This window comes from Quercus lobata, chromosome 1 (genome assembly GCF_001633185.2).
Source record: "Quercus lobata isolate SW786 chromosome 1, ValleyOak3.0 Primary Assembly, whole genome shotgun sequence".
Taxonomy (NCBI): domain Eukaryota; kingdom Viridiplantae; phylum Streptophyta; class Magnoliopsida; order Fagales; family Fagaceae; genus Quercus; species Quercus lobata.
The window spans coordinates 10,197,439-10,224,990 of NC_044904.1; the positions used below are offsets into that span (position 1 = coordinate 10,197,439).

General features: G+C 33.6%; 2 protein-coding genes and 1 pseudogene across 2 annotated transcripts; all 3 read left to right on the forward strand.

The window, feature by feature from the left end:
* The first annotated feature begins 524 nt into the window (after window positions 1-524).
* Window positions 525-27,489, forward strand: LOC115977950 (LEAF RUST 10 DISEASE-RESISTANCE LOCUS RECEPTOR-LIKE PROTEIN KINASE-like 1.1). Its single transcript, XM_031099987.1, has 5 exons — window positions 525-1,325; window positions 1,710-1,745; window positions 2,975-3,226; window positions 3,358-4,385; window positions 27,354-27,489. Exons 1-4 carry the CDS (start codon window positions 674-676, stop codon window positions 4,323-4,325), a joined length of 1,908 nt encoding a protein of 635 aa, XP_030955847.1. The 5' UTR covers window positions 525-673; the 3' UTR covers window positions 4,326-4,385; window positions 27,354-27,489.
* On the forward strand, window positions 5,570-10,259 carry LOC115977970 (annotated as a pseudogene).
* LOC115977940 (LEAF RUST 10 DISEASE-RESISTANCE LOCUS RECEPTOR-LIKE PROTEIN KINASE-like 1.1) lies at window positions 24,416-27,489 on the forward strand. The gene is made up of 4 exons (XM_031099976.1): window positions 24,416-25,249; window positions 25,632-25,667; window positions 25,963-26,214; window positions 26,347-27,489. The coding sequence occupies exons 1-4, from the start codon at window positions 24,598-24,600 to the stop codon at window positions 27,312-27,314; spliced, it is 1,908 nt and encodes a 635-aa protein (XP_030955836.1). The 5' UTR covers window positions 24,416-24,597; the 3' UTR covers window positions 27,315-27,489.
* Window positions 27,490-27,552: the final 63 nt, after the last annotated feature.

Genomic DNA, 27,552 nt, shown 5'->3' on the forward strand with positions numbered 1-27,552 from the left:
AATTCTTTTGACCTCTTTTAAACGGGTTTCCACCTATTTTTCTCAACACTCCCCTTTTTTTTTTCAACACTCCTGTAAACTTTATAAAAGATTGTCTCATTGTAGTAGACCATAAAAGCAAACCTTTTTGTTTAATTATGAGACAGACGCGTAACGCTAATTTTTTTTTTTTTTTAATCCTTTGAAATTTATTATACAAGAGAATTGCCCCTAAGTGTGGTGAGGTCCTTTTCGTTCATAAAAAATAAAAATAAAAATAAAAATAAAAATAAAAAATATACACGAGAATTAGAGAGCCAACACTGCAGCACGTACTTCAAGGGGCAGTTGACGTTCAAACCAGCCGCAAAGATTTCCTTCACCAATTTCTAGAGCGTTTATTAGAGGTTTTGAAGGAGTCAAATCTTTATGTTGTGGGTCAATGGGGGAAGATGAGTAGGAAACTCCCCAGTAGGCACAGACCCTTCACATGGCTACCCGTTACCCCACCTTGCTCTAAATTCAGTCTGGTTTCACTAGTCTTCCGTATCCAACTTCCAAGTCAACTGGCGTGTTAATCAGAGAAACTACATGTTATATAGTGAAGAAACGAGAAAATAATTCATACAAATACGTTGTTTTAGTTTAGAATAATAGATTCTTGTTTTTTTCCCTGTGAATCGAGAATTTTGGAATGGCTTCTGTCTCTCTGTTTGTTTTTTTTGTTCTCTCGCACCTCGTGCTGCTTCACTCAGCTGAAGAAGAAGAAAAGCGAGAAAACGATTATTGTCGGCACTTTCAATGTGGACAATTAGGTAACATTAGCTTCCCATTCACCAAAATCCCACCCCCATTCCAATTTTGCCATTTCATGCAAGTAGACTGTGACGAAACACCTCCGATGATCCACTTGCCGTGGGCGTGGAGAGAGAGACAATATGAAGTTTTAAACATCTCTTACACGAACACCACACAACACATCCGTGTCAAGGACCATTCGCTTTTGGAATACTTGAAATCCAATAAATGCCACCACTTAGACAATTTTGCTTTTCCCATCTCTCCATTTTTTTCTATTAAACTCACCACACCCAGTCGGACCCTATTCAAATGCAATCTTAATATTACTTCCCCTAGAAATTTTAAAAATTTGACCTGCAGACACTATAATATCTACTATAGTCCTTCAAACAAGACTTCTCAGAATTTATCTTCTGAATGTTCAACTATTCAGCTGCCAGTGAACGAGACTTCACATAAAGATGAACTGAATTTAATTGCTGAGTTCGACCTTGAATTGCATTTATCTGATGATTGTAGCAGTTGTCATGGTAAAGAAGGAAAAGGTATAGACATGGAATAACTCAAAAATGCTTTGATGCACACACACATGTACATTCATGATCATATATATAGACATAAACTCCCTTTTTTTTTATGCTGAAGTTGATCCTAATACATGTGTTGCTACTATTTCTGTCTGTTCCATGCCATAATCCACTCTGCCGCAATAGCTTTAGTTGATTTGGAGTAGTTTCAAATTTAGGTTATGAGAGAGATAGAAATAATTTAGTTTCAGTGAAATCTATAATCGGGTATGTCTGAGCTGGTTTTGAAAGTGCTTTGCTTAACAATGTTAAGATCTCAAAGGATGCCAATTTAATTAGCTGTGTCACTTCTTTCTTCATTGTTGAAACTAACAGCATTTTTGTATTTATCTGCTGTTGCAGAGAATAAAAACAACAACAAAGTGGTAATACCATTAGGTAAGATGCATCCTCAATCATATTTCTTGTTGAAATTGATTGTATCATTTCATGCGAAAATAATTTCTCCTATTTCTGCTATAAGTTTTGTTACTGGGTCCATTTTCTCCACTACTAGAATTCTAGAAGATGGCCTTGTGCCTTAAATACAATGATGGTTAATAAGGATAACGACACATGACTCACAAAAGATGTTGTCAATATTTAAATTTCTTCCCATAAGTTCCTTTGTGACTTTCATTAGAAAAATTTTATATTTCAGTGAAATCTATGATCGGGTATGTCTGAGCTGGTTTTGAAAGTGCTTTGCTTAACAATGTTAAGATCTCAAAGGATGCCAATTTAGTTAGCTGTATCACTTCTTTCTTCATTGTTGAAACTAACAGCATTTTTGTATTTATCTGCTGTTGCAGAGAATAAAAACAACAACAAAGTGGTAATACCATTAGGTAAGATGCATCCTCAATCATATTTCTTGTTGAAATTGATTGTATCATTTCATGCGAAAATAATTTCTCCTATTTCTGCTATAAGTTTTGTTACTGGGTCCATTTTCTCCACTACTAGAATTCTAGAAGATGGCCTTGTGCCTTAAATACAATGATGGTTAATAAGGATAACGACACATGACTCACAAAAGATGTTGTCAATATTTAAATTTCTTCCCATAAGTTCCTTTGTGACTTTCATTAGAAAAATTTTATAAATTTTATATTTCAGTGAAATCTATGATCGGGTATGTCTGAGCTGGTTTTGAAAGTGCTTTGCTTAACAATGTTAAGATCTCAAAGGATGCCAATTTAGTTAGCTGTATCACTTCTTTCTTCATTGTTGAAACTAACAGCATTTTTGTATTTATCTGCTGTTGCAGAGAATAAAAACAACAACAAAGTGGTAATACCATTAGGTAAGATGCATCCTCAATCATATTTCTTGTTGAAATTGATTGTATCATTTCATGCGAAAATAATTTCTCCTATTTCTGCTATAAGTTTTGTTACTGGGTCCATTTTCTCCACTACTATAATCCTAGAAGATGGCCTTGTGCCTTAAATACAACGATGGTTAATAAGGATAACGTCACATGACTCACAAAAGATATTGTCAATATTTAAATTTCTTCCCATAAGTTCCTTTGTGACTTTCATCAGAAAAATTTTATATCTCTTGAATTCCTCCATTGCTGCCTTTCAGTCAGAACTTAACTCCAATTCCTTTCTCTGCTTTAGCTGTTGGATGCGCAGTCTTCTTCATGATTACCTTGTTCGTTATATTCCGGCACTACCTTTACAAGAAAAAATATCCTTCAAAATTGCTAGCAAGGAATACATATTCTGACCCATCCTCAAGATCTGAAGTGGAGGGGTTGAGTGCCTACTTTAGAGTCCCTGTTTTCTCCTACAATGAACTTGAAAAAGCTACCAATAATTTTCATGTTGAGAAAGAACTTGGGAATGGAGGATTCGGAACTGTTTATCATGGTAAGGTGATCAACTAATTGAATCAATTTCTAGATCACTTAAACTACAGTATAACTTTCTTAACAAAAGGTTAAAGAAAAATATGTGAAAATGAAAAAGAAAGACTTTGACATGCTGTTTTTCTCAACTAGGCAAACTCCATGATGGGAGGGAAGTTGCAGTCAAGCGCTTATATGGGCACAACCATAGACGAGTAGAGAAGTTCATCAATGAAGTTGAAATCCTAACACGATTGCGCCACAAGAATCTTGTCTCCCTTTATGGCTGCACTTCACGCAGCTGCCATGAACTTCTTCTTGTGTATGAATACATTCCCAATGGCACCGTTGCTGATCATATTCATGGCCATCAAGCTACACCAGGTTCACTCACATGGCCAACTCGTATGAGCATTGCTATAGAAACTGCTAGTGCATTGGCTTACCTCCATGCTTCTGACATCATACACCGCGACGTAAAGACTAACAACATCCTTCTTGATGACAATTTCTGCGTCAAAGTTGCTGATTTTGGGCTTTCCCGGCTGTTCCCTAACGATCTCAGCCATGTCTCAACAGCTCCTCAAGGGACACCAGGCTACGTTGACCCGGAATATGACCAATGCTACCAGCTTACTAGTAAGAGTGATGTCTACAGCTTTGGGGTTGTCCTCATGGAGCTCATATCATCACTGCCAGCCGTTGATATATTTAGGCAAAAGCATGAAATCAATTTGGCTGATTTGGCTGTAAACAAGATTGAAAACTGTGCTTTCCATGAGTTGATCGACCCACATCTTGGATTTGAGTCAGATGATGGAATTAGAACAATGACCATTTTGGTGGCAAAGTTAGCTTTTCAATGTCTACAACAGGACAAGGAAACGAGGCCTTCCATGGATGGGGTATTGGAGGCTTTAAAGAAGATTCAAAGTGGTAAGGATGCGCATGAGGATCAAGAGATGGCATATGATGATGCTGGGATCCTTAATGTACAGCAACCAGCTTCACCCGATCGTGATGAGGTTCGAGTGTTAAGGAATAAGCGGCTGCCAGTTTCAATCGAGGATGTAACGGATTTTTGGACTAATAGGCCTGCTACACCTAATGTCAGTGGTTGAAATTTCATTTTCTTTTCATCCACTTGTTTGGTTGTTCTTACTCATGGAGGCATATTATTGGTATGTAGATATGAGGGATGCACATTTACCAAAATACCTAAAATTTTTGGTTCTTTATGTGATTCTGTGTTCTTATTTTCCAATAAAAATCCTACTTTGAGTGTCATCCATCAAAACACCTTCTTTTTTTTCTTTTTTCTTTTTTCTTTTTCAGGGGATGTACATTTGCCGAAGCAACTCCTTTATTTTATTTTTTAATTTATAGGTACAATAAAAATTCAACCAATGAATTCCATTAATAATTATTATTATTTATTATTAAGTCAAGACACTACTTGGTTTTGGTATAAATGGAATTTGAATCACAAATCTCCTATTCGACTACAAAAGACTTTATTAATGTGTGTAAATATCTATATCTATATATAATATAAAAGCAAGAATGACCACATTCTACTTTTGTATCTTATTCATTACACTAAAACACCAAACAAAAGTTTCGTCCAAAATAAAGACTTACTCTTGAATTATCGAGTAACAAAACAAATGAAGAACTTCTCATATTATCAAAAGGCCATGACTTTCTATAATTACCTTCAATTTTCCAAAATAGTGCCACTTTCCACAAACGACAATATTTTTTCCTCTTGAATCAAGGGGAGTCTCCCATTCATCCCAATGTTAGGCAACTACAATTTATTTTCAATTTTTGATTCAAATATATTTGAAACTATCTTGTTACAACCCATGATGTGGCGATTAAACAAACTATTTATAAGTAGTTTTACACTTTTACTCATATTACTTTTCTTAATGAGTCATATAACTTGTTTAAATAATATACATAAATAGTCTTTTAAATCAACACATAAAAGGTTAGAATAAATTACTCCAAACATATTTGGAGTCAAACTTTGTTTAGAATATAATTATTTGGTGCATGCTTAACTACTGCACAAATCAATGGCGAGGGTGGTGTTGTTGAGAATTTTTTTTTTTTTTTTTTTTTTTTTAATGGTGTGTGACTGTGGCAAGGAAATATAACTAAAAGTATATTTAGATGGTTTTATCAATCACCAAGAAATGAGAGGAATTTTCCTCCAAAAACTGTTTGCAATTAAAACCGTGGTAACACATGACATTGTAATACTGAATTATTGTGAGCGGGACTAGACCATAGCTTTAAAACTATCTGGACGTTGCTAAAACGATGCCAATTTAAATAGTCGTTTAAACCCTAAACTCTTTCATAAACTCAAAAGAGAAAGAATGAGGCAGAAAAATCAATCTTAAACCCAAACTATTACACACACAAAAAATACCAATCGAAGAAGAAAACGGTGATACTAATAGCTCGAACTCTCTCTACTTCCCAAAAGCTCAAATACTCCCTCTATTCTCTCTCACAACGCTTTACCTTTGCCCAACATCAACAATCACTCCCAACCCTAAAACCCCACCATCTCCATTTCTCTTCCTCAACCCCTTCTATACCCTTTACCCGCGATGGAAATTACGAGGAACCCACTTCCCTTGTCTGCCCTAGTTGTGGGGTTCACATGCAAAACTCAAACCCTAAGCACCCTGGCTTTTTCCTCGAGCCCTCGGAGAAGAATCCCGATTATCACTAACATACCCATCTCGTTCACATTGCTCAGGAATCGGAATTTCCGGGTTCCCTCAAAAGGGGTCTCGTAATTCAGCCCAAAAATGGCGATGGGTCGGGTTTTTATTCTGGCCGGAGGCTGGAGAGGCCGGTGGTTTGTGCGCGGTGCCATTCGTTGAGGCATTATGGAAAGGTGAAGGATCCGACGGTGGAGAATTTGCTGCCGGATTAGATTTTGATCACACGATTGGGAGGCGGCTGGCTTCGACGGGAGGGACGCGCTACAGATTTCGATGGCTCGTTTCCGAGGAAGATGGCGAGGCTAGTAAATTCGATTGGGAAGCATGTAGGAGAAGGAGGAAGGAAGATTACACATTTGACAGAGGCGCCAGTGCCAGGGACTACATTGGGGATCATTAGAGTGGAGGGGAGCTGTTTGACACACCGGGGCTCATCAGATCACCACGAGGTTAACGAGGGAAGAGCAAAAGCTTGTGCATATTAGGATCAAGGTTTGTTTTTGCTTGAACGTTAGCGTTTTGATTTTGTATATACTTTATTTGTTTATTTAAAGGTTGTCTGATTTTTTCATATTGAGAATCATGAATAGAAGTATCGAACATTATGCACTGCAATGCCTTTAGAATCAACCAGCTGTTATGAGAGCTGTTGGTTTCTAGATGTTTAAAGGTTCTAGATTTTTTAGCAAGGAGGGGGGATTTCAGTTAGGTAGCTTGGTTCAAACTTTACAAGTTTGAAGTGAAAAATGATGTTTTTACTTTTATTCAACTGAGGAGCTGAAGAGTTGATATTAGATATGACCAAATGATGCAAGCAAGAGAGTTAAAGATGTTGCTTAATTGAGTTGAGTTATGTCTTTTTTCTTTTGTAGAATTTAAGGTTTTCAATCAGTATTAGACTGTTGTGCATTCGTTAAATATGGGTCAAGGTCTCATTTTTACATCAATCTTTTAATATCTGTAGAGGTACAGCATAAGCTGTTACCTAGAGTTTCAGTTTGGTGTTGCATTGCCTGCTTACTGGTGACTTTGCTTTTATTCTCAGACAGCTGTAAGGAACCCCTTTTTTTAAGGCTCACCATAAATCATTTGGTCAGTTAAAGTTGATTCAAGCCAATTCAATGTGCAAAGATTATGAGGTGGAGAGGTTGCTGTAAAATCATATGTAGTTAGATTACCTGATCACCTCGATGCTAAGGATTTTCTTCTTCTTCTTCTTTTTTATAGGTGATATAAGTTTTATTGATAATAAGTACATCGTGTTCACAATGGTGAACAAATTGTACTTGAAACAATTACAAATAAATCAAAGGGAAGATTTTCTTCTTTTTCCTTCATAGCTCAATCAAATGTTACAATATATGGTCATGGATTTGCCTGACTGGTACTTTGATGGGGTTGGTTGTATTCTTAGCACTGAGTGTGCCCAATTGGGGTTTATTTGGTGACAGTGAACCAGAAAGATCTTGTCTGCAAGACTTGAATGTAATTCTTAAATCTTCGAGTCTGTAATTACTTGGATTAGTAGAGTTTATAAATATTTTGCTGTTTGCAATGTATATTTTTTGTGCTGGAAGGAGAGTGAATTTATATTTTGTATTTAACTTTCCTTTTTCCAGCCTTGTATCCTTCTCATTACAAATATTTACTGGAAGGATGGTCATGATTCTTTTCGTTTTATTTATTTTTCTCTATTCCTGATGATTGTCCTTTTCTGCATCTGCTTTTAGCTTGTTATTTCTCTTGGGACAAAGTTTAGCTGCAAAATAATTTACTTTGATTTCTCTTGGGACAAAGTTTAGCTACAAAATTAGTTATAGCCTTAGACTACAACCGTACTCAATATTTTTTTATTGGAGGTGAATTTTGACAAATCCATCATTGGATTATATCTTCTTCTTATATCTTCCATACTTGCAAAATTTTTAGAAAATTAAAGATCAATAGCTATGTGATTAATAAATTATTTAAATTACAAGTTTTTGTAATTTGAAATTATGCATAAAATATAAGTCTATAGATCATATAGTAAATAATATCCAATTGACACAAAATTTGACATATGTATTAAAAACGTAAAGAACATACAATTCAACAGTTAAATTTTCAAAATATGTAGTAATGTTTATTTTATTGAGTAATGTTGCAACCTAAGGCTACAACCAATTTTGTAGCTAAATTTTGTCCTTTCTCTTGTTATTATGTCACATGAAGGCAGCATTTGATTTGTCTTGCACCCCAGGCAACAGCATGCCAGTCAATTCTTTACCAAAAAAAATGATTTTAGCTTTTAAGTAGAGATGCTGATGCGCAATGTTATTTGATTAGTTTTGTAATAAATGTTTTTCCATTGAGTTTTGAGCTCTAATGCAACTCCTCCTTTATAAGAACAGGATGATGACTGATGAGTGAGTTTGTTGTATAGTTTACAAGTCCAAGACTATTTAATAACTACTGCAAGAATACTGTGTCAAAACTCACTGTTTCAAAGATAGTTTTTTATTTGATGGTTCTAGCAGTTATTTGATAGTTTGTTATTCTCTGTTTTCCTTACCAATTGATATCTGTTCTAGCTCATGCTTTTATCATTTGAATTGTGACAGGCTGGTCATACAGCTCATATTGCTGTCCTTATGAGGCTGGATATAGAAGAATCATCTGTAGATTCTATCTACATCACAGTGTGGGGCCTGTGGGCATCTCCTTATCTCCCATTACACATGGGAAAAACAGGAAAACGCACAGATAATGCCAGAAGAACATTTTGGCCTTCAGTTGCAGGTATTATTCTGTGATTCCCTGCTTGCTCATGGTTTTTTTATTCTAATAATCAGTAGTCTATGTAACTAAAATTTTATGAATGGGGGAATTTTTTCTTCTTACACCTGAAGCACCTAATAATAATTTAATCATGGCTTCTTTTAGGTCGATCCTTGAGATCCATGTAGTATATAGGATAGTGCCTGGATGTGGCAATTTAGCCAAAATTGATTTTCCTCTTGGCCATTTTAGAATTCAACTGGCATACAGCAGTTTTGCACAGGCATTTGCCTTAATTTGGTACCCCCCCTCTCCCCCTTCTGTGTGTGTATTGTGAGGGGGGAGACTATTCTACAAATCTCAGTGCCCAGTTTTGGCACTTGTGGTACACTGGCCCTATTATAGGCCTGAGTCTAAGATGATAGATGCTTATCTACTTATCAATACTTATCTCATTTTGCTCTTATGGAAGATGCATGCTGCATTATGGTTGTGTAATGTGTATTATATAATTGTGACATCAATTGTGAATTTCCCCTTGCTTCAGCCACCGATTGGGGAGAAGCGAGTTGAAGAGCTTGGGAAATGGGTGAGAAGGGAGTTCGAGGCAGTCTTAAGTGTTTGGACCTATGAAGGAGTTGATGTTATGCTTCGCAATTCTTTAATACCTTATAGATCACATACTTTTGAAGTTGCAGGGTTTACAGTCTCAAAAATCGTCTCCAAGGCTGACCAAGCTTTAAATAAGTGGCGCCAAAATGAAAAGAAGAGGAAACAGAGTGATCCAAAAGTATCCGTACCAGCTGAATCACCAATATTAATAGTTGGTGCGGACTCAAATTCTTATTGAGTCAGGCAGTATCATAGGAAGAAAAACAATGTGTGAAATTAACTAAAAGATTATGTTAACAAGTATGGATGAGGAAGACATAGTGACAAGTATGAACCTAGCTTGTGAGAGGAAGCAAAAAGCTAGCAACATTGTCAAGCCACAGATGGAATGATTGACACTCATTGACAAGAAGTGTGCCGGAGGATTTATATCTGGCCATCTTTTATTTTCGAACAACGTTGCGTGGAATATCTAAAAGAAAACACAAGATGCTATGAGCAGAGGATTCTTCTTTAGACAAAGGGCTTTCTCTTCTTTCTTAAAAGCATATGATCCAGCTTAAATTTATTGGTGGAAGACAAAAAGCTCTGCCCGAGTCATATTCTACCCAAAAGTCTAATACTGCCCCAGGCCATGGAAATTACTGTTAGCTTACAGTTGCTTGTGTTTTGAAGATGATTACAGAGAAGCTCTAAACAATGTGTATGGGTGTCAGAGCTATTGTAGCAGAGTTTATTTGTTGTCATAATTTTACCACCTTCTTTCTTCTTGCAAGATTTGATTATGATAAATCGATGATTCAGGTTTTATTGAATGCTGAAGCAGTGAAGTATGGATGGGGCATTCCCAGAAAAGTCACTCTTACCCATTTGTATTACACATTTGAAAGCTCAATATTTAATCATATGAACTTAGTGAATGGTTCAATTTGATGTGGTCATTAGCCCAAGGGTTCCATTTTCTGCAGTTGATCCTTTCACTAGGATGTAGCCTTGAGTCTCTTGACCTCAAATGATAAGTAATTAGTTAATTAATAAATATCATACGAAACTGAATTTGGGAAATCATTGAGGGGTAGTAAGCTCATGTCACCTTTATAAATTGCTTTTGTGCAAACCCCAAAATTGTACAAAGTGTTTTTTGTTTTCTTTTCTTTTCTTTTCCAGAGTACAGTGTACTCTGGAAAAGAAAACAAATCATTGAATGACCCATCATTTGTATTTATGAAAAAGATTGACGAAGAAGCTTTAAATGAGTTTTTTAATAGAATTGGAGAAGTAGTATCCGTGTATTGGAACCACGCAAGAAAGTATTCTTTGCACGCCACAAGGTTATAGAAGTTTATACTTTTTACTGCCTTAAAGTGCGAGCTGCATCACTGTTATACCCTATTATTTGTATTACTTATCCATACCTTATATATAATATATGTTACAAGAATTCATGGATTGTTCCTTTTGAATTAATTTTTAGGTCTTTTAACTCTAAACATAATGGATTGTTTACAAAGAATTGTATCATCTTACACTGTGGAGTCAATTCTTTAATTTCTTTACCTATATTATGATAATATGATATACCTTTTTTCTATATAGACTAATTCTATATTCAATCATGTCGTTATGATTTACTGAAATAATAGTGAGAAATAATCACGCCTAGCCTAATTCTAGATTCAATTTTTTTTTTCATAATTCTAGATTCAATATAATAGTTTTAAATATATATATATATATATTCAAAACAATTGTGGGAAAAATTACAAATAGTAGCCACTCATGCTATATATAGAGATTTGCGTTTGTTTCTCAAATAAGTTATATAAGTTTATGAACAAAACCGTGTTATACAGGCTTAACTAATCTATATAATACTAAAAGCTGAGACGTAATATTTAATGTTGCTACTCTCTCATTGAGCCACATCAGCAGCCATGTCGTTACCAATATTTTTTCTAAATTTCTCTTATAATTTAAAATGCATTTCCTAAATTTTAAAATACTAATAAAAGAAAAATGATCCCCAACTTTACCTCCACCATAAAGCCCAATCTTAATTATAGACTTGTATGTTGTCCACCGTAAAGCCCAAACCTAGCCGAATGGTCTTTAATTTTTAACGGCAAAAAACCCTTTCTGTCTCCCCATCTTTTGCTTTACCCCTGTTTCACAGTTTCAAGCTCGCTAACGGCAGTCTCTCTCTCTTCCAAAGACAGTTTCAAATCTTCACAATTCAGACTTCAGATTCATAATGCCAGTGCTCTCACGGCTCTTCCTTCCTCCAGATGTTCAAGTCCTTTCAGTTGCTGCCGTTTCAAAAAAACCAAAGGTAGGGTATTTAACGCAAGGTGAATTTTTTACGGTCTCCATGATCTTTTAGTTTTGTTTTTAATTTTTCAATTCTACTTATCTTTCAACCTTGCAGTGCCACGACTGCACAATTGAATAGCTCATCACCAAGAGCTTCAACAACGTCATCTAGCAATCAGATTGACTAGATGAATATGGAGAAAGGTACATCATGACAACAATACCTAATCTTTCTCCCTCTCTCTCTTTGGTATTGGAACATCCACGTTTCATTTTTTAATCCTTTTGGGTTTTCAATTCTGGCATATTTTTATTTTATTTAGTTTCTCAATTTTTGGAATTTTTTTTTCTTTGGTTTCTTAATGCCGCACAAGTGTTTGAAGAAATGCTTAAACTGAACTTTGGATTGGCTGTGTGGAACCCAATTGCTTATGCACGTGCAATGCTATTTACATATTTCTTTTAAATTTTGTTGTCGATTGTGATATCAATATTAGTTCTCTAGAAATTTGGTTTTCTTTTTAATGTTGTGGTTTTATTCAAGTATATGTATGTGAGATTGACCTATGTAAGCTCTACATATATATTCATATTGGTATATTCAATTTGTGTTTGCCAATTGGGTTTGTGTGTGGCCTTGGGTCCTGGCTATCTAATTGTTACTTTCTCTCCCTCAAAAGGCTGAAAACTTTGTTATATTGAGTTATTTGGGTTTCTTTTGAATGGTTTTTGCTGTTTTTTACAGGTAAACTTTGGCTTTGGGTTTTTTTTTTTTTTTTAATTTTCTGTTAATAAAGCATATTTACACTCAAAAGTTGTTGGGTTAGTAAGTGAAGGGTTCCATGTGTTGATTAGCTTCTTATTTCTGGTTTTTAGGGTGCATATACTTTATAGGAATTTGTAAATGTTTTGGTGTTTTGGCTGCTTTTTGTTCAGGTGAATTTCATGTAAGACGTGGTTGAGATTTGTAATAGAAATTGGATGTGAAGTTGACCACAAAGCACTTGCATGCCTTAAATTCTTAGAGCACAAGTAATGTCCTCTTTAGACTTATCAATCTTTGAAGCCTTTTTAGTTACATGATAAATCATTTCATTTTGGGTCTTTCACATCTTAATTCCCCAAAACCATTATTTTCCATAAATTCAACCATTAGTGCAAATTTTTCAATGTTGATTGGCTTCTGAAAGGTTAGGCCTAACAAGTTTTCATGGGGAATTCAATTGCCGACTTTGGTAAGTTGGGTCCATCAAATTAACAAATCATTTTTTTTTTTCATGAGTCCTTCATTTGCTACTTAATATAACATTGCAAGTGAGATTTTAGATGGTGGTTTGTTCTAAACCTCATGGATGCTATTTCAATGCAAAGGACCTGGTCACTTTCTGAACATGTCAGCCAAGCAAATTATAAGTTTGAATTTCTCGGTTGCAGTTAATCAAATTTTTTTTTCTGGGGTGGGGTGGGGGGTTATTTTCAATTGCAAAAATTAGGAACTTTTCTATGCAATTTGGATTTTTTATATGAAAATTTCAATCTAGGACCATTAGCTATTTAGGTTTTGCAATGTTAGCCCATAACTGCAGCTCCTAAAACATGGCAATGGTAGCCACCTATTTCTCCTATCTCAAAATGAATATGGCACTTACCTTTTTCAAAAAGCCACCAATTATGCAAGTTTGGGCATTATTGTTAAAGATAGTTATGGTTCTCTTATTATAGTCCATATTGAATTAATTCCTTGCCAAAGATTGTGGATGGCTGCCACAGCTATGTTGAGAGCATCACACGAGTTAATTTAATATTTTCATTTCAATACAGCAAATTGATTTACAAAGCAAGTAGCGTTATGGTCAAGGGTGAAAGTTTTTAATTTGAGTACTTGGCTTTTAGATCCTTTGGGCATATTTTGATATGATTAGGCAAGGTCACTGTGCAAAATCCATTGTACCATTTAGAGTACTTAATATTTTGCATTTCTTACTTTATGCAAATTGAGTGCATTTGATTTTATTTGTAGGAACTGAGGGCAACAATACCAAATCACAAGAAAAGGTGGTGGCATTGATGAATAACTACCAAATTTGAAAGCCATTGAAGGTACTCCCTTTCTCTATCTCTCTTGCCTTTATTTTTTTTTTTTCTTTGAACTATATATGGAGGTTGCATTGGACTTGGCCAATACACCACTCAAAAATTATGACAAACTGTCTAAAAAATGGGGGGGGAAAACCTCTTCCTTTTTTTATGGACCATACAATAAGGATAAGTTTGTATCTTTAAGATTTTTCCTTAATGTTCCATTTTTTAGGTTTTAAGTAGTTATTGAAGAGAGACACAACTTGATTATTTACTATTTAATGGTCCTTTCTTCTTCTTTTTTATTTGGTTATGTTGTGTAGAATGCAAATTGTCAAAGTTGAACTTTAATCTGAAGGAAAATTACTGGCTAGAGTGCCTCAACATTATTTTGGAGCATGGGATGCTTTTTTCACTATAGTGAGGAAGGTCAATTTACTTTCTATAATATTGTGCCTTTTGTTTTCCATATCTCAATGCATTATTTCTAATACCTTTCAAAAATTAGGATCTCTATGGACTAATCTCAGAACCTCTAGCTTTATTAGGTAAATCAATTAATTTATGAGAGGTTTATGTGTAGATTACTGTTTAGAAGTCAGATTAAATCTCTTGAAAGGTTTATGCTTCAAGGGAACGGAACAGTCGACTCTTGAGATTAAATCTCTCCTCCTTCACTCTTTGTTTGCTTGGTGTTCTGCTTTCTCTTCTTTTTCTTGCTCTAATCTTTTTGTTATGCTTGATCATTGTAATTTTCAATCTTGATGTAAATCTTTCCATGTACACTCCTGATGTACCTGGGGCTTTTGTTTTATGAAATATTGTTATTTATAAAAAAAATAATAATAAATAAATAAAATACCGTGTAGAAATTAGATGGATACAAGGAGAACAGAGAGATTATAGAGAAATGGGTTCAACTATTTAGTACTCCCTATTTCTTAGTCACAGCTATGAATGCAATGGACACATTCAGTTGATAAAAATTAACTTTACAAATTAGTTGGTTAGAAATATGAGGTATCATAATTGCAAATTGTTTATAAAATCTTTGACATGAATAAAGGAATTTTCTTAGAGTGATTTGTAAGTAGATTTTAATACAGTAGAAAAATAAATTTAAATTTCCATTTTATATGTTGGGTATGATTTGGTGCACATCAATCAATCATTACATTCATGCTTTGTTCATAATTTCTTTATATAATGTTATCAAATTAATCCACGATGTGGAAGGAGTTGAACTATGTGGTACCCTTAAAAATTTTGTTGACTTAGCAGCATGTTAGTAGTACAATTTAGTTCTTTCTCTTCTTCTTTAAACAATTTTTATAAGTAATGGAAGAATTATTCACTGATGGGACAGGTTCTTTGGATGACTTGGAGATAGGAAATAACACAAAATTAAGTGCAGAGAATACTCAACTAAGCTAGAAGTTTTTTAAGTAGTTTATTAGTTTCTCATTTGCTTTACTGTTTATCTTGGCTGTTAATGTATGTTTAAACTGCAATAATGAAAATTGGTTTATAAGAGATGAGGGCATTTACCAAGTTATTGTTTTCATTTGTCAAGGATACCACCTTCTTTGAGATCCATGGTGTGGTTGATCTAAAGAGAACATGCTAGGAAGTAGATGATTGTAATATTTATTCATGCATAATTTGCAGAAAGAAGCAACTACAAGTTTACAGCATAAAGGCAAGTTAAATGATTTGTAATATAAATGCATAGACCCATAAGATAGTTGGAGAGGATTGGATAATCTACCAATTGTTTCTTTGCTATATTACATGGAGAATCATGCTAAGATTAAGTACCGGTAATGATCTTTTTGTGCAAGGATAATTTGTAATTAAAAATATATATGTGCAACATAGCAGTATGACATAAATGTTTTGGTTTACAGACTCATCAAGTTTAAATGTTGAGGTGCTTCAATTCTGGGGGTAGCAGCTCGAGATGAAATGCAGTCTTATGTTAAAGCTTAGACAAAGAAATTTAATTTGAATGATCCTTTAATGGCAGAAGCAATGGTCATTAAAGGATCACTGTAATCAAAGGGTTGGAGCATATGGTTTATTATGTAGGGTCTGTGGCATTATTATGAATCCAATGGATGAATATTTTTAAAAGAGGAGTTTAAACAGATACTTTGATAGGTACAATCTCTCTCTCTCTCTCCAACATGAGTTGTAATGAAGCTGAAAAGGATAGAAGTTGTTAACATGCATATTTTTTTGAAAAGCTTTGAGAATACAATGTATTTAAATAGATATTTCAAAGTATCTTACCCGTGCATCGCACGGGTTAGCGACTAGTTATGACTAAAACTAACTTCTAGGGAATTAAAGGGGAAAAAATAATAAGATTCAAGATTTTTCTTTTTCTTTTTCTTTTTTTAGGGGGGGGTAAGATAAATTTTCTTTGGTGGTAGGAATCTCTTTTACCTCATTACATAACTATTCTTAAAATTATTTTAGTGTATTAGATCACATACTCATTAAATCATTTAAATAATTCATATAATTATTAAATAAATAATATGATTAAAATATAAGTAAAAATTCATTTGAGTTGACACCTAGTGAGTTAAAATATGAGTAATGTTACAGATCCGTTTAAGAACAACTTATTTAGTTTTTTACTAAAAACTTATTACTAAAATACTATAAAAAAAAACTAAAAGTTAACTGATTTTTTTTTTTACTGGAAAATACTGTAAAAACAAATCCAGAGACTTGCAAATAATAAAGTTACCATTGACAGAAACACAAATATTGCCGTTGCCAACAGTGGGATCCGCGGGTATCGTTAGCTTATTTTGCTTGCTTTTTTCTCCCTTTTAGCTTATTTAGCTTATTCACGGGGGCCTCTAAAAAATAAGCAGAAAGCCAACTTTTCATCCATTTCGAATTGCACTCTACATACAAAATTTTTAGAATAGTTGAATTCACATATTTTATTATTTTTTATCTAACGTTCAGTTTATTTCAGCATTAACATTTTTTTGAAAGCACCACTTTATTATTTATCATAAATAACTTCTTCTTTTTAAGGTTTCTTTTCTATTAACAACCTATCAGTAAGCAATTGTTAAATATTTTGTTTAATCTATATTAGGAATACTATTTAAGAGGCTTCTCTTTATTTGGAATCTTCAATTTAGATACCCAAAATATCCTAAAATTCACTCATTTTTAAGACTTTAATCATAGAGTTAGACATGTAAAATTAGTTGTAGGGATAAGAGCTTAGGATTGTATATTGGGCCTTGAGGTTTGACCGAGGACGTTAATGTGTCCGAGGACGAATAAACAGTAATAAGGGCATTAAATTCAAAGTCCCATGAGTAACGTGCAAGTGAAAAGATTGGAAAAGGTGGTCCGAGGAGGATTGTCTCCTCGGATAAGCCAAGCACAGGTCAAGTGTATATCCTATTGTTCAAAGTGACCTTCTAGGAAATTCCACTAGCAAAGATGTGCATTATAAACATACAAGAGGGATGGAAGCCGAGAAACGTCTAGGAAAAGGCTGCTACAACCACATTAAATGCTCTACAACTAACTTCCTGGCTGCATTAATGTGAAAAGAACTCCTGAACAGTGCTATCTTGACTACCCCAACTCACAGAAGGGGTGTCCGATGAGACAAGCACTCAAGTAGTGGTTTAGATGATCAACAAGTGGAGGACCAAGATCGTTCAAAGGGGACTATATAATGTAAGAGACCCTCCATGAAAAGGGGAGAGGAAAAATGAAAAGAGAAGCACTGTAGCAATTAGAAAATAAATTTGTAATCATACTTAAGATAAAGATACAAGAACTAATCTCCTCGAACCTCTTCAAGGACGACTTTCTTTAGTTGAAATCCATTTATCTTTCTATTTCTGTCACTTGAATCCACTTAATTTGCCACTCAACTTATTCTAACCCAGTTTTCCAACCCACTCTCTATAAATTTATTATTTTGAACATTTTGGACCTGAGCCTGTTCATCCTTTGGATCAGGGATTCAAACTCGATCCTTACATTAGTAATTTAAAAACTCCTAATTTTTAGCTAAAGTAAAAAATAAAAATAAAAACAGTTTGTTCTCTCATTTGCACATTTCTCTCTCACGTTAGTTATCAAGTTCTAATACAACTTTTGAAAAAATATAAAAAATAAAACTTTTTTTTTCCACAAACGTACCATTTTTTTTATAGCTAAACTGTTTTTTTCTCACTTCCACATTTCTCTCTCACATTAGTAGTCAAGTACTAATATGAATTCTTCTTAAAATAAAAAATAAAATTAAACTGTCATGAGTAAAATGTGTAAACCCAAAAAATAAAAAATAAAAAACCTCATCACACACACGAAGCGCATGTGATGAGGCTATTTTTTTTTTTTTTTTTATGGTTCTAGAGTTGTTTTATTCTTTTAAATATCCAAACCAATTCAAAAAAAAAAAAAAAATCTGTCCTTTTTTCTTAATATCACTTCTAATAATAAGCTTTTATAATTGGGGTTAGAATTGGAGTCGCACTTGAGCTAACGCCACATGGACCCCATCCCTTGTTGTTTTTAATCCCTTGGAAAGTCCAAAAAACCAATAAAGCCTAGGATGTGTGTGAGTTCGAGGTCTCCGAGCTGCAGTTCGAGCTGGCGGTACCCATAGGCTTACCGAAATATACCGTGGGACGTGGGACAATGACTGCCACACACGAGTCCTCTTTTTTGTTTCTCAAAAATAATAATAATAATAATAACTAGTCGCTAACCCGTGCGATGCACGGGATAGTTAAACAAAATTTATACACATTCACTTTTATTGGTACAATCATTTGAAAATAATTCTAACTAATACCCAAATGTAAGAGACACATTGACTTACTATTTAAAGTAGTTTTCTGAAGAATTTACACATATTGTGCAACTGAGCCTTAATTTCTCATCAACAATAAAAACATGGAAATTCAAAACATGGAAAGAAAATAAAAATTACAAAAATTAATTCCATTATCTTCCATGCTATACTTTGTAATTATACGGAATTAAGTCAACTCAATTTAAGTAGTTGTAATAAAATTGGCTTCTACTATTCTCTATTCTATAGAGATATGAACATATTGGATTTCTCAAACAATTACCGGTATTGCAATAAAATGATTTATTATTGAAAATAAGAAACAAAGAAAATCTGTCTATAGCTTAAGAAACACAATATACTAAAATTAAAGAGATAAAATTTTGGGAGGAAAAAATATTATAGATAATTTTAGAAATAGATTATACACTTAAAATGGTTAGTAATTTATAGCACTTACCCTCCACTATTAGTACATAGACACCAAGTGCGGTCGTCATAACCCTTTGAAAGAATCTTCCCCAATTGGACCCTATCAAAAAAAAAAAAAAAAAAAAAAAACCCAATTAACAAAATTGATCCAAAAAGGTCTAAAAAGCACACAAAATCAATTCAAAAAACAAAAATATGAGACAAAGTAATTACTTTCCGCTGCCAATGAAATTGTCTTTTGTATTGCTGTTCCAAACAGCAACACTTATCTCTCTAAGGCCTTCAATTAACGAAAACACAAACTTCTCTTCGAATACCGAAGTATTATGACCATCTATACACACACACAAAAAACAAAATCAGCATAACTCACTATAACTCTATAGAAACCTCAAAAATATAAAGAGAAATTAAAGGGATTGAATTTGATATTTACGTTTGGAGAGAGAGAGAGTTTGCAGAAACTGTGACTTTATATTTCTTAACTTGAGAGAGGGGTAAGGTTGCTAGGGTTTTGAGGTGTTATAATATTTTTATTTTTATTTTTTATTTTTTAAATATTGTGCTGACGTGGAAAATTGTAGTGCCAGCAGAGGCTTCGATTTTATATATATATTGATGTGAGTTCCAGTTAGCTCAACTAGTAAAGTCTCTCATGGTTGTATAAGAAATTTGGAATTTAATCTTCGCCTATATCAAAAACTAATTAGTGTCTTGGTCTGATAATAAAGAGTTATCATCAAAAGCGAGCACCATAAATTGAAACTCTCTAAAAAGAATAATAATAATAATAACAATAATAATAAAAAATTCCCATAAAATAAATATTGCTAGTGGCGTGGTGCAATTCCACGACTTTTTATATCTATTTGTCAGAGTTCTATAATCTATTTGTATTTTTATTTTTATTTCTTTTTCTATTAATTATATAAAAAGAGCCAATAGGCTCATGAATAGTGTTTTTGATTTGTTCAATTATTTTCAAGTATGCTAAGCTTTTTTTGTTTTTGGTTTTTTTTTTTAAATTTATGTTTACGTTATGCTTGCAATATAAATTTACATTAACACAAAAGTGGTAAATGTTGTACACATTTGCAAAAAATGATAAATATTGTACACATTTAACAAATGTGTACAACATTTGCCGATTTTTGTTTTTCTACTATATAAATTTACATTGTCAGTAAAATGTAAGCATGGAGATATTATGAAAATATTGTGAACTATGTGTTAATTCCTTATGGGTCAAAATAAAATAATAAATATCATATTGGGATCTAACACATTTAAAAGTAAAGGTATTGTATTATCAAAATGTCATAATATTTTATTATTACTATAATATTTTCACAACAACTAAAATGAAAGTTGCTTATTGGTGAAAATTTTATTTAATTGAGTTGTCTTTTTTTCTTTTTTCTTTTTTTGCTAAAAATTGAGTTGTCTTTTTAGTGCTATAAAATTTGGAACTCCAGTCACTACAAAAAAACAGGGCTATCCCAGCGTTTTCAAAAGCGCTGGGACAGCCCCAAAAAGCGCTGGGATAGGGTCAAAATTCCTATCCCGGCGTTTTTTTTCCCGGCGCTTCAAACCGCCGCGGTTTGAATGTCGGAATAGGGTCGCCGGACCTGTACCAGCGCTTTTTAAAAGCGCTGGGACAGGTCCCGGCGCTTTTCAGACCCTGTTTCGGCGTTTTTACTTGTGTCGGCACAACCTTTACGAAAATGTGAATATAACCTATACCAGCGCTTTTGAAAGCGCTGGAATAGGTACTACCTATGCCAGCGCTTTTGAAGCGCTGGCATAGGCCTTGAACGAATAAAATTTAAAAGACCTATACCAGCGCTTTTGAAAACGCTGGAATAGGTCTTGAATGAATAAAATTTAAAAGGCCTATACCAGCGCTTTTAAAAACGCTGGCATAGGCGTTTTTTTTTTTAAAAAAAAAATTTAATTTTTTAGCACCTGTAATGTAACTACAATACATATTTTCCAATACCTATTTTATAGCAACTGTAATGAACCACAATTCAAATTTTCCAATAGCAAATACAATACCACATTAAACCAAGAAACTAAATATATTTAATTACACCATATCAATAATTACATCCCAAATGTCTATAATGTTATACACAAAATAATACATCCCAAATGTCTAGACTATGATATAAAAATTCCAGTCATTTAATTAAAACCAAACACAAATACCAGCACCATTCTAACGCAGTCATTAATAAAATAAAGCCACCGCCATCATTCAAAGCTAAAAGAAATAACAAGAACAAAATAGTAGAAGCTTTTAAATTGGAAATCCAATTTGAAAAAAAAAAAGGGAAAATCACCAAAAAGAATTATACTAGAACTGAAAAAAGGAAAAAAAGAGCAAACTTAGAAATAGAGGGTCATGTAAGGCAGCTCCCCCCCCCCCCCCCCCCCTCTGTCTTCCTTATAGTTTAATGAAATTGAAGCTTATCAAAAACAGAAAAAAGAAATAGAGAGTCATGAATCTAACAAAGGCACGGGTGAAAGATGCAACTCCATCAGTTAAGTTCATGCACAATTGCACATCTTCCAGCAATAAAACAAGTAAATTAAGAATTAATAATCAAAAATCCTGAAATGTTGATACAAAGTAATTTTCCGAGCTACATACAAGTTTTGGACTAAATATTTCAAACTTGGAGGTTTCACAATAGAATGGAAATTGAATAAATTCACAGTTAATGCCATGAGAGATAACAGATAAAAAAAAAAAAAGACCACTGCTGGTTTTCAGGCACAATTTGCGCAGCATGACAGGCTTCCAACAATAATGTACCTGACCACTGCTTGTCATTCCCATCAAATAAAAAAAAAAAAAGACCACTGCTTGTCATCTTCCTATTGATTCCTAACGATGAATACAATAATTATAGGCTGCAATCATAAATTCCAAAGAGATAAATTTGCATCCAACAAGCAACATTGACAAGTCGTATTTTTCAATTAATTTGATTAATAAAATTTTTAATAGTTGAATAAAAAATTTGAAATTTAATTTTTGTTTATACCAAAAATAAAATAGTGTCTTAATCTAATAATAAAAAATAAAAATTAATATCTTAATCTAATAATAAAAAATAAAAATCACATAAACAATAGCCATAAATTGAAACTCTAACAAAAAAAATAAAAAAATTTCCCGCCGGCATTTTTATAATTTTTATTTAATCTATGTGCAGCGGAACAAAAAAGCAAGAAAAGTGTCGTACTATCCTTGCAACAATTATATAGGTCTCAGTCAATTATGTGAAAGGGTCCCGACTAATGACTAAGCATTGACAATAATGTAATAAACCCTGGTCCATATCTTCCCCCACCGTGACCGGCATCCCCCTAAAAATTGATTTTGATAGATTATTAAAATTATTAACATTTTCGTTTAACTGGTTGATATCTTTTAATGATTTCAAATAAAACATTCAGAGTTTTAATCATTTATCTCCTAATTGTAACTATTAAATTATCAAAAAAAAAAAAAAAAAAAAACAAAGACTACTCAAGAAAGAATAAGTTATAACGCAATTTTATATATCCAGACATATCTCTTAATCTTGGGGTTTAACATAAATTTTTTATATATTCTTTTTATAAGAAGTATATATATATATATATATATTTGGATGCAAAAATTATGGTATATAAATAGGCTTAATATACTGCACAAATCATTATTTTGGACAAAACTTTCCATCAAATTCGATTTAAGTATAATTTCTTTTAATCATGTATTTAAATTATTTGAACAAATTACATGACTATTAAACACATACATTAGGTGTGCCAAATATTTGACATTTGGCACACCAAAAAACATCTCACATGAAGTGTTCTAAATGCCAAATAATTTGGCATGGGTGAACATTACTGTGAAGTATCGTTAAAATAAAACATTTGATGTAGAGTGTATTGTAAAATTGTGTAGTAAAATAGATAAAATAAATTTGTGTGTTTTAAAATGGCATTTGGGGTAATACAGCTGATACTAGTACTCTTATCAAATATTAAAATAGTTAGCATTGTACTAGAAATACTATTTTTTCTTTGATGTTCAATGAATCATATTGAGACAAACAAATTTAATTTTATGCAACACTTAAACAAATGAAATCATTTTGAGTTCAAGCTAAGATAGACTTGGCATTGTTTGAAAATTGAGGAATGTCTTGATTTGGTTGGAACTTTATGATTTAGCTATGCGAACATTGTTTTGTATTGCTGATTTTTTTTTTCCCCATTTAAATAGTAATATTGCTACAATAATTTGATGATTTGGTAATTTGGTAGATTGGAGTCTCATACATTCCAATTTTTTTTTTTTTTTAAATGAGATCTCAAATTTCACATGCCTTTTTTTCCTCTTTTAGATAATAATATTATTACATTGCTCTTTTTTCACTGAAGTTGATGGGAAATTGTGAGAAAAGAAAAAGAAATGAATTACATTTGAAATTAAAGCCCAACTCATGAATTTAATCATTTTTATTTGGAATATGCAACATGCTTTTGCTTCTTTTGCACACGTTTAAATATTTATTAATTAAGAAATGAGATGTGGATGATGTTTCATCATTCTATCTTCACTCTCGCAGAACAAAGAGAGCCCATGAACTAGAAATATAACCATACGCCGAAACAAAGGTAAACCCATTTCTCTGTTTTGTTTAAAATATCCACAGAGACAAGAGTCTACGGAAAATTTTAAACAATTCTGAAATAGAAGTATTCACCTATTTCACCATAAATTGTGTTCCATTGTCAAAACGTTCAGTTTACCCCGTCTCCTACTTCACAAGTGGCCATGGCCCAGAAGACATGTCTATGTCCCAGTAGTACCCACCACGTTATAATTTTTTCGAAGATGCCAAAAAATTTTTGACCTCTTTTAAACGGGTTTCCACCTATTTTTCGCAACTCCTGTAAACTTTACAAAAGATTGTAGTAGACCATAAGCAAACCTTTTTGTTTTATGAGACAAACGCGTAACGCTAATTTTTTTTTTTTTTAATCTTTTGAAATTTCAAACTTTTGTCCCTTTTTTTTTTCTCTACTCTATATTTTACTAATAAAAATTTTGTCACATGTTCACTTAATTAATTAAATACTACTATTAATTAATAATGGTAGTATTAATAAGTCAATAATGATAATATTTAATTAATTAGATGAACATGTGATAAATTTTTATTGATAAAATATAGAGTAGAGCAGAAAAAGTTAGTCAAAAAATTTAAACTCAATTTATTAAATTATACATGAGAATTGACCATTAGTAAGAGTCTCGGACTGAGTCAAATTTCTCTATGTTGTGGGTCAATGGGGAAGGTGAGTAGGAAACTCCTCAGTAGGCACAGGCCATTCTTCACATGGCTACCCCTCCTTGCTCTAAATTCAGTCTGGTTTCACAAGTCTTCCGTATCCAACTTCCAAGTCAACTGGCGTGTTAATCAGAGAAACTACATGTTATATAGTGAAGAAACGAGAAAATAATTCATACAAATACGTTGTTTTAGTTTAGAATAATAGATTCTTGTTTTTTTCCCTGTGAATCGAGAATTTGGAATGGCTTCTGTCTCTCTGTTTGTTTTTTTTGCTCTCTCGCACCTCGTGCTGCTTCACTCAGCTGAAGAAGAAGAAAAGCGAGAAAACGATTATTGTCGGCACTTTCAATGTGGAAAATTAGGTAACATTAGCTTCCCATTCACCAAAATCCCACCCCCATTATTCTCATTTTGCCATTTCATGCAAGTAGACTGTGACGAAACACCCCCGATGATCCACTTGCCGTGGGCGTGGAGAGAGAGACAATATGAAGTTTTAAACATCTCTTACACTACCACCACACAACACATCCGTGTCAAGGACCATTCGCTTTCGGAATACTTGAAATCCAATAAATGCCATTACTTGGACCATTTTGCTTTTCCCTCTCATTTTTCTACTTTTAAACTCACCACACCCAGTCGGACCCTATTCAAATGCAATCTTAATATTACTTCCCCTAGAAATTTTAAAAAAATGACCTGCAAACACTATAACATCTACTATAGTCCTTCAAACGAGGCTTCTCAGAATTTATCTTCTGAATGTTCAACTATTCAGCTGCCAGTGAACGAGACTTCACATAAAGATGAACTGAATTTAATTGCTGAGTTCGACCTTGAATTGCATATATCTGATGATTGTAGCAGTTGTCATGGTAAAGAAGGAAAAGGTATAGACATGGAATAACTCAAAAATGCTTTGATGCATACACACATGTACCTTCATGATCATATACATAGATATAAACTCCTTTTTTTTTTATGCTGAAGTTGATCCTAATACATGTGTTGCTACTATTTCTGTCTGTTCCATGCCATAATCCACTCTGCAGCAATAGCTTTAGTTGATTTGGAGTAGTTTCAAATTTAGGTTATGAGAGAGATAGAAATAAAGTTTCAGTGAAACCTATGATCGGGTATGTCTGAGCTGGTTTTGAAAGGGCTTTTGCCTAACACTGTTAAGATCTCAAAGGATTCCAATTTAATTAGCTGTGTCACTTCTTTCTTCATTGTTGAAACTAACAACATATTTGTATCTATCTACTGTTGCAGAGAATAAAAACAACAACAAAGTGGTGATACCATTAGGTAAGATGCATCTTCAATCATATTTCTTTTTGAAATTGATTGTATCATTTCATGCGAAAATAATTTCTCCTATTTCTGCTATTAGTTTTGTTACTGGGTCCATTTTCTCCACTACTATAATCCTAGAAGATGGCCTTGTGCCTTAAATACAATGATGCTAGAAGATGTTGTCAATATTTAAATTTCTTCCCACAAGTTCCTTTGTGACTTTCATTAGAAAAATTTTGTATCTCTTGAATTCCTCCATTGCTGCCTTTCAGTCAGAACTTAACTCCAATTCCTTTCTCTGCTTTAGCTGTTGGATGCGCAGTCTTCTTCATGATTATCTTGTTCTTTATTTTCTGGCAACTTTACAAGAAAAGAAATCCTTCTTCAAAATTGCTAGCAAGGAATACATATTCTGATCCATCCTCAAGATCAGAAGTGGAGGGGTGGAGTGTCTACTTTAGAGTCCCTGTTTTCTCCTACAATGAACTTGAAAAAGCTACCAATAATTTTCATGTTGAGAAAGAACTTGGGAATGGAGGATTCGGAACTGTTTATCATGGTAAGGTAATCAACTCATTGAATCAATTTCTAGATCACTTAAACTACAGTACAAACTTTCTTAACAAAAGGTTAAAGAAAAATATGTGAAAATAAAAAAGAAAGACTTTGACATGATATTTTTCTCAACTAGGCAAACTCCATGATGGGAGGGAAGTTGCAGTCAAGCGCTTATATGGGCACAACCATAGACGAGTAGAGCAGTTCATCAATGAAGTTGAAATCCTAACACGATTGCGCCACAAGAATCTTGTCTCCCTTTATGGCTGCACTTCACGCAGCTGCCATGAACTTCTTCTTGTGTATGAATACATTCCCAATGGCACCGTTGCTGATCATATTCAAGGCCATCAAGCTACACCAGGTTCACTCACATGGCCAACTCGTATGAGCATTGCTATAGAAACTGCTAGTGCATTAGCTTACCTCCATGCTTCTGAAATCATACATCGCGACGTAAAGACTAACAACATCCTTCTTGATGACAATTTCTGCGTCAAAGTTGCTGATTTTGGGCTTTCCCGGCTGTTCCCTAACGATCTCAGCCATGTCTCAACAGCTCCTCAAGGGACACCAGGCTACGTTGACCCGGAATATGACCAATGCTACCAGCTTACTAGTAAGAGTGATGTCTACAGCTTTGGGGTTGTCCTCATGGAGCTCATATCATCACTGCCAGCCGTTGATATATTTAGGCAAAAGCATGAAATCAATTTGGCTGATTTGGCTGTAAACAAGATTGAAAACTGTGCATTCCATGAGTTGATCGACCCACATCTTGGATTTGAGTCAGATGATGGAATTAGAACAATGACCATTTTGGTGGCAAAGTTAGCTTTTCAATGTCTACAACAGGACAAGGAAACGAGGCCTTCCATGGATGAGGTATTGGAGGCTTTAAAGAAGATTCAAAGTGGTAAGGATGCGCATGAGGATCAAGAGATGGCATATGATGATGCTGGGATCCTTAATGTGCAGCAACCAGTTTCACCCGATCGTGATGAGGTTCGAGTGTTAAGGAATAAGCGGCTGCCAGTTTCAATCGAGGATGTAACCGATTTTTGGACTAGTAGGCCTACTACACCTAATATCAGTGGTTGAAATTTCATTTTCTTTTCAATGTTTTCATCCACTTGTTTGGTTGTTCTTACTCATAGAGGCATATTATTGGTATTTAGATGTGAGGGATGCACAATTACCAAAATACCTAAAAATTTTGGTTCTTTGTTTGATTCTGTGTTCTATTTTTCGAATAAAAATCCTATTTTGAGTGTCACCCATCAAAACACCGTTGTTTTTTTTTTCAGGGGATGTACATTAATTTGCCGAAGCAACTCTT

What these genes read in the sequence shown, in the direction of transcription:
- LOC115977940 (XM_031099976.1), top strand. Translation starts at nt 24,598, where the DNA reads ATGGCTTCTGTCTCTCTGTTTGTTTTTTTTGCTCTCTCGCACCTCGTG. An exon ending in TCATGGTAAAGAAGGAAAAG is followed by an intron (nt 25,250 to 25,631) that starts GTATAGACATGG and finishes CTACTGTTGCAG; the next exon opens with AGAATAAAAACAACAACAAA. An exon ending in ATTCGGAACTGTTTATCATG is followed by an intron (nt 26,215 to 26,346) that starts GTAAGGTAATCA and finishes TTTCTCAACTAG; the next exon opens with GCAAACTCCATGATGGGAGG.
- LOC115977950 (XM_031099987.1), top strand. Translation starts at nt 674, where the DNA reads ATGGCTTCTGTCTCTCTGTTTGTTTTTTTTGTTCTCTCGCACCTCGTG. An exon ending in TCATGGTAAAGAAGGAAAAG is followed by an intron (nt 1,326 to 1,709) that starts GTATAGACATGG and finishes CTGCTGTTGCAG; the next exon opens with AGAATAAAAACAACAACAAA. An exon ending in ATTCGGAACTGTTTATCATG is followed by an intron (nt 3,227 to 3,357) that starts GTAAGGTGATCA and finishes TTTCTCAACTAG; the next exon opens with GCAAACTCCATGATGGGAGG.